This window comes from Zootoca vivipara, chromosome 2 (assembly GCF_965207765.1).
Source record: "Zootoca vivipara chromosome 2, rZooViv2.hap1.1, whole genome shotgun sequence".
In the NCBI taxonomy this organism is placed as follows: Eukaryota; Metazoa; Chordata; class Lepidosauria; order Squamata; family Lacertidae; genus Zootoca; species Zootoca vivipara.
Genome location: NC_142584.1, coordinates 15,917,357 through 15,931,651, shown reverse-complemented (window position 1 = coordinate 15,931,651; position 14,295 = coordinate 15,917,357). Strand labels below are relative to the sequence as shown.

The window sequence follows — 14,295 nt, the reverse complement described above, 5'->3', positions numbered from 1 at the left end:
ACCACAACAAAAAGACTGATCCTGATGAATTGGAAAAAATAAAAATGCGGCTCCCTTCTACAATTGGATTGAAGACTTATACAAACTCACAACACGTGAACAATTTGCATAAAGCACAGACTTGCCATGGACGAATAAAATTATATTCATACAAATACTGTAATGGGTTAAGATCTGATGAAGTACAATAGCAATCTTGTAATACACACACACACACACACACACACACACACACACACACACACACACCCCTACCTTTTCTTTTCATTAACTATCCCAGCAAAAGCGCGAAAGGGGGTACTGTACCTGGAGAAGCTCCATATCGTCTGGATTTTCTGACCCAGGGACGTTTTCCTTCAGGATGGCTGACATGACCCTCACATTCATCTTTACCATATCCAGTTCGCTGTACAGCTTTCCGATCTGTTCAGGACAATAAATGCAGTAAAATACAAGGCAAAAAATTATTTTGCATGTCGTGGTTTGTGCTCTGAAAGTCCTGGCAGCTTTGTAGCAGAGACTTATTTATTGCAGGGATGGCTTACCAAGCCAAATGGATGGGGTATAAATAATAAAATTATTATTATGACTATTATTATTATACCTGGCTGTAAGTTTCTTAGGGGCCTTCGGCTACCCAGATTAGAAAATTCAATGCTGAACTAAGGCTGCAATCCTAAATGCACGTACCAGGGAGTAAGTGCCACACAGATTCTCTATGAGCATGCATAAATATTGCATACCCTCCAACATTTCCCTGGTGAAAATAGGGACTATTCCATGATAATAGTAATAATCTTACTATTTATACCCCACCCATCCGACTGGGTTTCTCCAGCCACTCAGGGCAGCTTCCAACATATTTAAAAATATAGTTAAACGTTAAAAAGCTTCCCTATACAGGGCTGCCTTCAGATTTCTTCTCAAGGTTGTATCTCCTTGGCTCAGAGGTCGCATGACTCCATGCCCTCCGCCATTTCTCTGATGAAAATGTTAAAGATTCATTCCCCGTGTTTGCATTCATGGGATTGTTGTCTATCACATGACAGTGTATGCTTACATTCCACAGAGTGGGACGTGATGAAGACAGGATGTTTGTGTTACTGGACCTAACTTTACCTTTACCTTTTTACCCTCTATTGAATGCAATACCGCCTGATGCCTGCCCTATACTCATTTCAGTGCCAGATAAAGGTATTTTTTATACTGTTTTCCTTGCTGCCGTTAATATATTTATGTAGTTTTTTATTGTTCTGTTGACTGCCATCGCATTTTCGATGGGTTATTGTTCTAAGCTACCCGGAGAAACACTGTTATTGGACAACATGCAGCTACTGTAAGTAAATAAAAGATTTAGAAGCCCCCGTGTCAAGCCAGTGGGTTGTGACAACGAACTCCTTGAGTTGCAAAATATTAAAATGAATAGTGGCGCTTTACCTGTTCGGGAATCAGTGTTATGACTGTAGATGGGGGAAGGGATCCTAAAATGCCCCTCCTGGGACTACTGCATGGTACTTTTGTAGAGACCGGGGGCAAAGGCTGTGGATACACAATGCAATAAGATATTAGGGTGTTGTTGTTTGGGGAACCATAAACCCGTTCTATTGTTTCATACCCTCCAATGAAAATAGGGGCGCCCTAGTTAACAACAGCAACAATTACTACTACTACTACTAAAGGTAAAGGTAAAGGGACCCCTGACCATTAGGTCCAGTCGTGACCGACTCTGGGGTTGCGCGCTCATCTCGCATTATTGGCCGAGGGAGCTGACGTATAGCTTCCAGGTCATGTGGCCAGCATGACAAAGCAGCTTCTGGTGAACCAGAGCAGCACACGGAAACGCCGTTTACCTTCCCGCTGTAGCGGTACCTATTAATCTACTTGCACTTTGACGTGCTTTTGAACTGCTAGGTTGGCAGGAGCTGGGACCGAGCAACGGGAGCTCACCCTGTCACAGGGATTCGAACCGCCGACCTTCTGATCAGCAAGCCCTAGGCTCAGTGGTTTAACCACAGCGCCCCCTGGGTCCCTACTACTACTACCACTACTTTATTATTTATACCCCACCCATCGGGCTGGGTTGCTCCCTGGGTGGCTTCCAACATATATAAAGACATAATGAAACATTAAACATTAAAAAAAAACCTATACAGGGCTGCCTTGGCTCAGGGGGTCACATAACTCCATACTCTACAATACTTAAAACGAGAAATTAGTACTACACTTGTCAAATATATATTATTCTGCATTCTATTCTGTGCCTAAATTAATCAGGTGAAATTGTGAGGTTATTTCAGAGTCACCATGAAGCCTGGAGGGAAAAAAAGACTCCTTACTTTCTTTCTTTTTAAGTCCATAATGTGCTTTATAACCAATTTTACACTCCTCCCTCCTTCCTATCCCGCCTTCAAAATATGCCTTGTGCTTTGCCTGCACGTGTTGAGATTTGTTTTTATTTTGGAGGAAATTTACAAAGCCCAGAAGGCAATCCGGATGCCTACGTTTGCATTAACTCACAGAGGTGAAACTGGGATTCTGGATCTCGTGGGCAGTTTTAAGCACCTCAACCTCTCTACATTTCCTGTTTTTTAAATAACAATTCCTCCCACTCTCGGATTTTTAAATGCTCCAAGGCAGAAACGTATGACTGCTTTCCTAAGCATGGAAATCACTCTGTCGAATGTGCATTATTGTTTTTTAATTAACCGGCACAACTCTGCCACACATGCAGATTTTGCAATGAGCATATCCTGTTTCCAATCGGGTAGTGCCACAAGAGTATTCCTACCTTGGCCCCCTTGTTGATTCCCAAAGATGGAAACTCGACCCCTTTCTTAAGCAGCTCCAGGTAAACTTCTTTTACATCACTTACGTCCACAGCACCTTGAAATCCTCGAGCCCACGTCTTTTTTATATATTAAAAAAAAGGAAAGAGAAAAGCTGTTGAAACAGAATTAAGGTTTCCACACACACCCCCACACCCCACAACTGCCAATACAGTCATACCTTGGATCCCAAACGCCTTGGTACTTGGACCTTTTGGCTCCCGAACACCGCAAACCCGGAAGTGAGTGTTCCGGTTTGCAGGACCTTCCTGCAGCCAATCAAAAGCTGTGTCTTGGTTTCCAAACATTTTGGAAGTCGAACGGACTTCTGGAATGGATTCCGTTCGACTTCCAAGGTACGACTGTATTTACCAAAAGCCTATTTTGCTCCAATGATCCCTTCACCAAGGTCTGTCACAGACCCAGTGAAACAGACGCAATTGGCCAAAGGTTCAACACAATTTCTCTTTCACAGAATGGGGATAAGACAGAAACAACTGCAGTGGGGTTCCCCCCTCCCTTTAAAAATAGTTTTATTGTTGCATTTTTGCATACGGCTGTGAAACAGTTTGGGAGGTAATTCTGCACAAAATGTGATTTGAAACCGGGGTGGACAAAAATCAATGATTTAAAAAAAAATCAGATTTTTAAAATTTAAATTGGATTTTTTTTAAAAAAAAATTAAATTGGTTTTTTTAAAAATAAAATGCTTTTGGAGGAAAAATCTTTTGAAAGGTAGTTTTCTATTTAAGTTACATTATAGTCCAAATGCTATATTTCATCACGAAATAAGAATTTGTTTTAAGTTTTACATGTGTGCTAAAACTCAGCCTAAGGTGGTTTTTTAAAAAAAACAAAAAAAACCCGTTTAACCACATCAGTTAACAAACATGGATGCGTATGCTATAATGTTATTGTATTAGTTAAATAAATTGTTTAAAATGTTATTAAGGAAATGCTTATTTTTCTCCTTCCAATAAAGTATAGCAGAAAAGTTGTACCAACTATAAACAGTTAACTTATTAAACCTCACCATAATTTCATAATTATCTGACTATGTATTTCTAATTGTATAACCAAATCAGTCATTTTGGATAGAACTGTAAAAGCTATTCTGAAAATTTAATATTCCAAAAATGAAACCTTCATCTGTTGGTAAATATGAAGATTATACCAGCAAGAATGAGTCTTTCTGTCAAAAAAAGAGATTTAAATCAATTCTTGCTGACTAGTGATTTAAATTGATTTGATTTATATCAAATCCACCCTGTTTGAAACCCGATGAAATAAATAGTTTCAAAGCTGGCACAGCAATGGTAGGAATACATAGTGAGAGATTCATCACACAGCAACCCTACAAAGAAGAAAATGCTGTCATTTCTTTCAGCTCTCTCTCTCTCCCCCCACCCACCAACACAACCTGGTCCCATCCATTCACAGGTGCTGTCTCAACTCATCCCATTCTCAGTGCTTTTAAAAATACAACGTATTAAAGTGCAACTCTGCTATTCTGCAATTCTCATATCTCTTCCTCATTCCTCATTCGCCTGTCTAGTTTTACAGGATCTCAGGCAGGTATCACTTTGGGTAGGTGGATGGCAGGCCAAGAAACCGTAGCAGCTAGGGGAGGGTTGAAACTAAAGAGTGTGTCTCTCTCAGGTCTTGTTTGAACAAGAGGTTGCTCCCTTACACGTTTCATTCCAAAATAACAGTTGTTTACTGAAATAAGGCATCATTGTCGACTATATTCGATCACCCATGGAACACCCGTCAGAACTAATAACCTTGCTATTGTTTAGAAGATGGTTCGTTTTGAGACAAAAGCAGAGGTCTCTGTTTTTCCCAGGGACGGCTGAGCTTCTTTCAAACCTCTCCTTGTGTCTACAGACCAAGTGATGGCATTGTGTGGGAAAGGCCTGCAAAAATACAATATACCTCAAGGACCGCCGCTTTCCATATGAACCTTCCTGGACCCTGAGATCGAGAGGTCTGGAGGGCGGCAAAACGAGAACAGGGCCTTCTCTGCAGTGGCTCCCCATCTGCGGAATGCTCGTCCCAGGGATGTTCACCTGGCGCCTTCATTATACAGTGGTACCTTGGTTCTCAAACACCTTGGTACTCAAACAACTTGGAACCCAAACACTGCAAACCCGGAAGTAAGTGTTCCCGTTTGCAAACTGTTTATGGAAGCCGAATGTGCTCCGCTTTGAGTGTTATGCTTCTGATTTGAGTGCCACACTTCCATTTTGAGTGTTACGCTGAGGTCTGTCTGTTTTTGCTATTTATTTTGCAGCCCTTTTTCTGTTTGTTTTTGTGACTGTGTGGAATCCAGTTCAGCTACTGATTGATTGATTGTGTGACTGCAGTACATGGCTTTCATTTTATGGATCAACGGTCTCATTAGATAGTAAAATTCACGTTAAATTGCTGTCTCAGGCATCGTTTTCAAATGTTTGGAATGGATTAATTCATTTGGCGTTACTTTCTATGGGAAAGTGCGCCTTCGTTTTGGAACGCTTTGGTTTTGGAACGGACTTCCGGAACGGATTAAATTTGAGAACCAAGGTACCACTGTAAACCTTTAGGTGCCAGGCAAAAATGTTCCTTTTAAACCAGGCCTTTGGTTGATCTGATTGACATCCTATGTGCTTTTTAAAATGTGGGGGTTTTTTTGGGGGTGGTGGTGGTTATTGAGTTGTTGTTTTTATTTTGATGATATATTTTGTGGTTTTATATTTTGATTTTGGTCTGTGAACTGCTCTGGGACCTCCTGGTATAGGGCAATGCAATTAATTAATAAATAAATAGTGATGGTGTATATGTGTGTGTTTGAAAGCTGAAAGCACATCTCATGGGCAGGGAGTGTAGTTCAGTGGCTGAATAATTGCTCTGCAGGCACAAGGTCACAAGATTCAATCCCGGGCATCTCTGGGTAGGGCTAGGAAGGACTCCTGTCTGAAACACAGCCAGTCGATACTAAACTAATGGACCAAAGGCAGGTTCTTATGTTCCACCTGAAATAGAACTTGGCACCTCTCTCTTTCTCCCTCTACATCTCTCTTGCGCATGTACACAGGCACATGAAGGTTATAACTTTTTGACTTCTTTTTTTTTTAAATGTCCTGTATAATAAACAGATGAACTTTTGCTGGAAAAAACCGGACTTACTCTCTTCAGATATGAAAAAAAGTCACCCCGAAAAATTGGAATCACCGTATATGTAACATTACTACTCATAAGTATTAGCACTTTTAAAAAAACTTTATCGAACCATTTAGAACTTTTACAGCTGTAAAAGAACTTTTAAAAGCATTGGAGAATCACGGGAAGCAGGAGCCATCCGTACTGCAACCTCAACTTATTCTAAGCAATAGGAAACTATGTACAAAACATTGTACAAGTATTAGAAATTTTTTCCTGTATTATAATACATGCTAGGCACATTACACAATACATTATTCAGTTACATATACAAAAATCGATTTATTGATTCCAGGGTGACCTTTTTTCAAAAGATTTGGATATGACAGTTCACTCCGTTGTTTTTAGGCAGCAACGGTTCATCTAACTATGCTTCAGGAACATGAGGTTGTTAAAAAGTTATAACCATAGTGTATACACACACACACACTCACACACTCTCTCTCTCTCTCTCTCTCACACACACACACACACACAGTCTCAGTACCAAAAGCTTGTGAGAGGAGGCTTGAGAAAGAGTGATTTTTTACTTGAAGAATAGAAACCCTTTTCGGAATATTCGAGAAAGAACTATAGGCCGACAAAATTGCAGGCAGGATTTGGATTATGAACAGCGGATTGAGAATGAAAATAAATGTAATAGAGGAAATATATATTAGATATACAGTCGTACCTCAGAAGTCGAAAGGAATTCATTCCGGAAGTCCGTTTGACTTCCAAAACGTTCGAAAACCAAAGCACAGCTTCTGATTGGCTGCAGGAAGCTCCTGCAGCCAATCGGAAGTAGTGGAAGCCCTGTTGGACGTTCGGCTTACCAAACAACGTTCGGAAACCGGAACACTCACTTCCGGTTTCCGATCGTTCGAGAGCCGGAATGTTTGACTCAAGGCGTTCGGGAGCCGAGGTACGACCGTACTTCGACATATAATGCATCAGAATATTGGTGGGAATAAAAACACCACAGAGGTTAGGATGGGAAATCACCTTGTTCCTTTTGTAAGAGAAACATGTATTGAATTTGAAGTCAATATGTTTTAAGTTTTCAAAATTGAATAAAATTTATTATAAAAAAAGGGGAAATTCTCTTTTGGGAAAGATGCAACCAAACAAGAAAACCCTGGGAGGTGATCCAGGCTGGCTGCCCCTGCTACACAATGAAAACAGGTTTGAAGCCAATCAAGCCAAGGGCAGAAACAAGTTCACCGGTTTGTGATTTCAGGCTAACTGGTGGTGTAAATAAACTCCTGCTTTCCCACCCACACAGAGCAAAGACACTCAACTTTTTGTTGGTTGGCTGGCAGGATGGCAATTCTTTTGTTTGCTTTTTTTATAGAGACACTGAGAACAGAGCTAACACTATGCAAAAGCCCTCCTTTTTCTCAATAGCAGCAGCCAAGGAACTTGACAGGACGACAAAGGAATGGCTTAAAAGCAAGGCCGATAGCCAGCCATGGTGGGCTCTTCTTACCCAACTTTCTCTTACTCTCCCTATAGCTTTGCTGCTTTCCAACCATGGCTTAAGATAAAAAGGAAGGCAAACTAGCAGAGACTTGGATACCTGTCTGACGCTTCACAGTACTGTACAGCTCTCACAAGACATTTACTACCCTGGCGACACTGGGAAATGGTAAAGATTGAAAAGAAGCACTTACCATGATAAAGGTCAGGATTTTCTCCTGCATATCAACAGGAAGGTTGAACCTTGGATTCAGGAGCTTCACAAGTCTGTCTTTGCAGAAATCCCTTCTCACAACCAGAGACTGGAAGCTCGGGCCACAGTTCTGCATGCACATGTCGAGGAGCTGCAGAGAGAAAGATAAAGAGATTCTCCCTATCATGGCCATTGCTGCAATGTGCTCTATGTGGGGCTACCTTTGAAGGTGACCCAGAAACTCCAACTAATACAGAATGCAGCAGCTAGACTGGTGACTGGAAGCGGCTGCCGAGACCGTATAACACTGGTCCTGAAAGACCTACTTTGGCTCACAGTATGTTTCCCAGCACCAGTCAAAGTGTTGGTGCTGACCCTTAAGGCCCTAAACAGCCTCAGCCCTGTACTCACTCCCATCATTCAGCCTGGACACTGAGGTCCAGCTCTGAGGGCCTTCTGGCAGTTGCCTCCCTGTGAGAAGTGATGTTACAGGGAACCAGGCAGAGGGCTTTCTCGGTGGTGGCGCCCCCCCATGGAACGCCCTCTCATCAGATGTCAAAGGAAATAAACAGCTATCTGACTTGTAGAAGACACCTGAAGGCAGCCCTGTTTTGGGAAGTTTTTAATGTTTGATGTTTTGTCACTTTATTATTATTAATATTCGGTTGGGAGCCGCCCAGAGTGGCTGGGGAAACCCAGCCAGATGGGCAGGGTATAAATAACAACAACAACAACAACAACAACAACAACAACAACAACAACAACAACAACAACAACAACAACAACATATCAGGTCTCTGAGGACTCTCATCCTGGTCCCATCTGCACCACACATTTAAAGCAGTTTCACACCACTTCCAATGGTAATGACTCTCCCCGAAGAATCATAGGAGCTGTCCTTTCATTAATGGTGCTGAAAGTTGTGAGGAGACCCCCTAGTCCAGGCATAGGCAACCTTTGGCTCCCAGATGTTTTGGAACTACAACTCCCATGATCCCTGACCACTGGCCCTGTTAGCTAGGGATCATGGTAGTCGTAGTTCCAAAACATGTGGAGAGCCAAGGTTGCCTATGCCTGCCCTAGTCCCTTCACACACTTATAACACCCAGGGTGCTTTAACAGCCAATCCCCTTTCCAAGGGAATTCTGGGAATTGTAGTTCTGCGAGGGCAGCGTTCGCAATTTGCCAGGTGCCAGGCGCATTTTGTACCTGGCTATTGGCCACTTGCGACCAAGTGAAGATACCATCTGGAGGTGCATGCTTGGGGATACTTGAATTTTGGCTGTTTTCACAAACTAGCAACACCTCCTGTTCTCCATTTTGGCTTTATTTCTGTTGAACAGATCATGACACGATGTAATATGTCTTGTGCTCCTGTTCATCCGAGGCTGTATTTATATAATTTTAAGACCTGCTAAGGGACAAATGATTGTTACTATGTCCTCATATGCAAAACCGCAGGGGGTTTTACATATGCGAATTCAAAGAGGCCGCACTTCCTTTTTTCCAAGGACTGTATTTTATCTGCACAATCAGAACGAATTTCAGGAACTAAAAAAGAGTGCAGCAGAAGGGGAGAAATAACTCCTCCATGGAAAATGGGGTGGGAAGTCGACCCCGAAAAGAAAAAAGAAGTATTTGTGTTTTGATTGTGTATGTTAAAAATGTTGAAATTTAATAAAATATAATTTTGGGGTGTGTGTGTGAGAGAGAGAGAATTTCAGGAACCAAAAATCTGTATTGAAAAATACAACTTTAGAGCCATCAGGTCCAAAAATGGCAACTAGGCATTCTGTTTTGGCGACTGTAACCCTGGTTTAAGGAGCCATTTGTCGTCCAGCTTATACACCTGAGTTTCTAACACTGTGGGAGGGGAATAGGGGGGTATTCTAACAACTCTCAGCACCCTTAACAAAGATTCGTCCCCTAGGATTCTTGGGGTGAAGCCATTACTGTTCAATGCGGTTGGATGTGGCTTTAAATATACAGTGCGCTGCAAGGGGCCTGAGCATACCTGCCAAGTCCTGGACGGAAAAATCCAGGATTGGCAGCCGCGTAGACACAACTTCCGGTGGCGCTTTGCCCTTCTATGGGCACCAGAAAATGGCGGCGCTGGTGCCTGAAGTCACTTCTACGCATGACCCATACCTGCCAAGTTCCTACCTGAAAAGTAATGGATCGGACTGGAAGTAGCAGACCGGAAGTAGTGTGGTGGCCATTTTGGAATTGGGCAGAGCAGCATCAAAAGTCGCTTCTGAGCATGCTCCGCCCAGTTCCAAAATGGCTGCCACGCCAGAATAAACCGGGGAAAAACAAAAAAATCCATTTTTTCGGCTGGGAACAGCTGGAAAAACCGGGGTTTCCCGGGGAATATGGGAGACTTGGCAGCTATGACGCCTGACCAGAAACGCGTAAAAGCGACTTGTGGCGTCGCCGCCGCCATTTTCTGGTGCCCATAGAAGGGCAAAGCGGCACCAGAAAAATGGCCGCCGGCAGGAGCGGATTTAAGGGAGAATAACGGGATAATAACCGATACGGGAGACCACCGGGAAACGGTAGGAAAAAAGGGAGTTTCCCGGCGAAAACGGGATACTTGGCAGCTATGGGCCTGAGAGCTGTCAATTTTAGCAGCCTAGCTAAATAATGCTATAGGAGCATTGGGCACATGCCAACCACTTTGGCTTAATTGAAAAACGCATTTTAAAAACTATTTTTGTTGTTGTTTATTCATTTAGTCGTGTCCAACTCTTCGTGACCCCATGGACCATAGCACGCCAGGCACTCCTGTCTTCCACTGCCTCCCGCAGTTTGGTCAAACTCATGTTCGTCGCTTCGAGAACACTGTCCAACCATCTCATCCTCTGTCAGCCCCTTCTCCTTGTGTCCTCAATCTTTCCCAACATCAGGGTCTTTTCCAGGGAGTCTTCTCTTCTAAGTTAAGTGCTAACTATGATAACTTAGAGGCTTAAGTGGAAACAGCATTTTAAAAACTATTTTTAAAAGCAGCTTTCCCTCGGTGTACGCAGGCTCTCAGGAGAAGAAATGTGCAAGGACGGCAGGAGAAAACACCAAACTCACAGGATACAGAACTTCCACTTCTTTAAAAAAAAAGAAAAAGAAAAAGAAGGCGGGGTGGGCGGTGGGGAGTGGGGTATGCTGCCATTTAAGAAGCCCAGCAACCCACAGCTGCCAAAAAGCCTTGGCTTGAATGGGGCCTTTTAAAAACCAGAGTGCCTGAAAGACATGCTAATCAGCTCACCCCATTGCCTGCAGAGAGCGCTTCAAAGAGATCTTGCACACTTAAGACAGTCTTCTTCAAAATATGCAAAGGAATTTAAGAACAAAACTCCGATTAGTGCTTTTCCCCTAGACAAGCGAGGGCTAAACAGCTAAGCTATGATTTTGAGTAAAGCTAATGCAGTTAATGGGCCAGATCTTGAACTCAATTAGATCGGTGCAACCCTGTCATTGATTTCAATAAGGTATATCAATTAGGTGAAGCAACTTTTGTGTGTGTGTGTGTGTGCAATTTGTGAACTGACTGGTGAAAGTTGCTTCCAACAGGAACAATTATTTTGATTATCGAACAGGACTGCAATTAGGTCTTCAACCGAGTTGGAGCCACTGTTAAATTCAAGGAAAATGTAAACGTTCATCGGGCACATTCAACAACATTTTCGGAATCTGGCTGGCTGCCTAATGACTGAGGCCTTCTTCCTGGAGTGGAAGCTCTTTTGTAGGGGTTAAGCAGATCAGTAGCATGCTGTAGAAGAAGCCTACTGAAAAGCTAACTACACTGGTTTGCATGTTTAAAGCCAGGATTGGTATGCCCCTCATGCAGAGAAAGCTGCAGGATGGATCCAAAATGGGGGGACCCCACAAGCGTAATTATCCGACAGCTCATTTCTATGTAAAGACCTCCAGTTGTTGGACCACAGGTCTCCTCAGCCCCAACTGCCATGACAAGGATAGCAGCACTATAGTCCAACAACATCTAGACAGCTTCATGTTGGCTACCCCTGCTCTAGAAACTCAGGTATATAAGCTAGGTGCCAAATGGCTCCTTATTCCAAGGTTACAGTCACTAAGACGAAATGTCTAGCTGCCATTTTGGGGCAAGATAGCTCTAAAGTCTTATTTTTCAAATGATGGGCTGACTATGACTGATTCTCTATCTGATGAGTTCAGATGACAACCATGAGCTCGGTTAAGAACTCAGAGGACGTAAAGAAGAAAAGTCACTTGATCCAGGGACGATCCGCGTATATATTGACCTATTCTGACCTCTTTTTCTTAATGGTGACATTGATCATTCATAGTGTGAGAATATTCTTCACAACTGTGAGCAGGGCAGTGGGGTGGGGGAAGTGAAGACAAGCGACAACAATTAACTATAACGTTGTTCACAGCTCCTGCTCAGGCTGCACAGAAAAAAGCATTTTGGTTCCTGAAATTCATTTTGATTGTATAGCTGCCAAGTCTCCCATATTCCCTGGGAAACACATTTTTCCAGCCGTTTCCCGCCGGCAGCCCGGATTTTAAAAACCCCGTAAATCCCCCGGATTCTTACCGGCCCAGGGAGGCTCCTTCTGCACATATCTGGAGTCTCTGGACATATGCAGAAGAGATTTCTGGCACTGCGGCCATTTTGGAACTGGGCAGAGCGTGCGTAGAAGCGACTTCCGGTGCTGCTCTGCCCAGTTCCAAAATGGCCGCAGCATGACTTCTGGCGCTGCGGCCATTTTGGAAATGGGCAGAGCATGCGTAGAAGGAACTTCCGGTGCCGCTCTGCCCAGTTCCAAAATGGCCACAGCGTGACTTCCGGTGCCGCACCACTGCCGATCCCGGATTTTTCAATCTGGGAGTTGGCACCTATGTTTTGATTGTGCAGATATATTTTTCAATCTGGGAGTTGGCACCTATATTTGATTGTGCAGAATTCTACAGGATGGGGTATTGGTATTAGTGTGTGAAAACAGTCAAGATTCAACGATCCCCAGATGGTGGAGATGTCAGGCCCCATCCTGGCACTCAGGCATCTCCACTTGGTCTCAAGCGGCTGATAGCCAGCTGCAAAATGCACCTGGCGCCTGGCTAATTTCGAACACGGATCAGAAGGCTCTCAGCAATCATCACCCTCAGATGTACAATAAAAAAATAACCTATTCTCAAGTGCATATGGAGGCTGCCTTGGGACACGGATGAAGAGCTAGTTCCTCAGAGAAGGGCTTCAGAGGTCACACCAGCACCAAAGACCTGGTCTTCTAATAGAACATTTTGATGTGAGGATGAAAGCATGTCAATAATAATCAATCAACCAATCATTTATACCTCACTCAACTGGCTGGGTTTCCCCAACCACTCAGAGCGGCTCCCAACAGAAAATTAAAAACACAATAAAACATCAAACATTAAAAACTTCCCTAAACAGGGCTGCCTTCAATAATAATAATAATAATAATAATAATAATAATAATAATAATAATAATAATAATAAACCCCATTTTCTTTAGCACCATAAAGGTTCTTTCAGCAACACCTCTTTAAAAAAATGGTTCAGTTTCTGTGCCCCAGGCAAGGCAGGGGTTTAGAGGGATGGAGCCTATGGGAAGGAAGCAGAGTCTATAAATTGCAACCCAGTTGCTGAAACCTTGGGAAACACGGCTAACATTCAGCAAAGAGCATTTTGCCCGCAGGTCAAATTGCAAAAGGAAATTAAGGTTGCACCATCAAGATTTGCAGATGCTAGAAGCAGCCTCCTGGGTTACCACGGTCTAACAATCTGCATTAAGGCAGGAGTGAAAAGGATCTGTGCAACTCTGGTAGACCCTGAACCCTGAGGTCTGTTTTACAGTTTTCACCAAAGGAATCAATTCTACAGCTTCCTAGGGATATACTGTTCTATTGGTCAACTGTACTGTGCCATCCCCTTTTCTAATTTGTATTCCATTTAATTCACAGAAAATACAGGCGGTCCAGCATACGAAAAAGACAATATACAGAGCTGATGTGCAGGGAGTTTTTAAATGAACACATAAACACATATAAAGATGAGAGAGAACAAGGTTTCAATCATATGACCCATCCCATTCCTGCCTAATGGACCAAGAGTAGGGCTAAGCTTAACAAATCAAGCAAATAATAATAATAATATTTTGTACCCTGCCCATCTGACTGCATTGACCCAGCCACTCTGGGTGGCTTCCAACATATATAAAAACTTATTAATACAGTGGTGCCTCGCTAGACGAATGCCCTGTAAGACAAATTTTTCACTTAACAAAGAGATTTTCGAGTGGAGGTTGCCTCGCTAGACGAATTTGTTTTGTGAAAAATTCATCTAGCGAATCGCGGTTTCCCATAGGAATGCACTGAAATTCAATTAATGCGTTCCTATGGGCAAAAAATAAAATTTCAATGCATTCCTATGGGATTCGTTAGATGAATTTTTCGCAAAACGAATTGACTCACAGAACGAATTACATTCGTCTAGCGAGGCACCACTGTATAGTGCAACCTCGGTTTTCGAACATAATCCGTTCCAGAAGACCGTTCGACTTCCGAGAAGTTTGAAAACCAAAAACTCAAAACGGAAGCCGCGTGGCATGTTCGGCTGCC

General features: G+C 42.9%; 1 protein-coding gene across 1 annotated transcript in view; it reads right to left on the bottom strand.

Annotated features, from left to right (window-relative positions):
- Positions 1-14,295, bottom strand: part of TOM1L1 (target of myb1 like 1 membrane trafficking protein) — a 51,441-nt gene that overhangs the window by 18,313 nt on the left and 18,833 nt on the right. Inside the window, exons 4-7 of the mRNA XM_035103829.3 lie at positions 7,679-7,828; positions 2,789-2,905; positions 1,438-1,539; positions 307-423 (exon numbers count right to left, since the gene is read on the bottom strand). Of these exons, the coding sequence (XP_034959720.3) occupies positions 307-423; positions 1,438-1,539; positions 2,789-2,905; positions 7,679-7,828 (486 nt within the window). The remainder of the gene's footprint in view (positions 1-306; positions 424-1,437; positions 1,540-2,788; positions 2,906-7,678; positions 7,829-14,295) is intronic.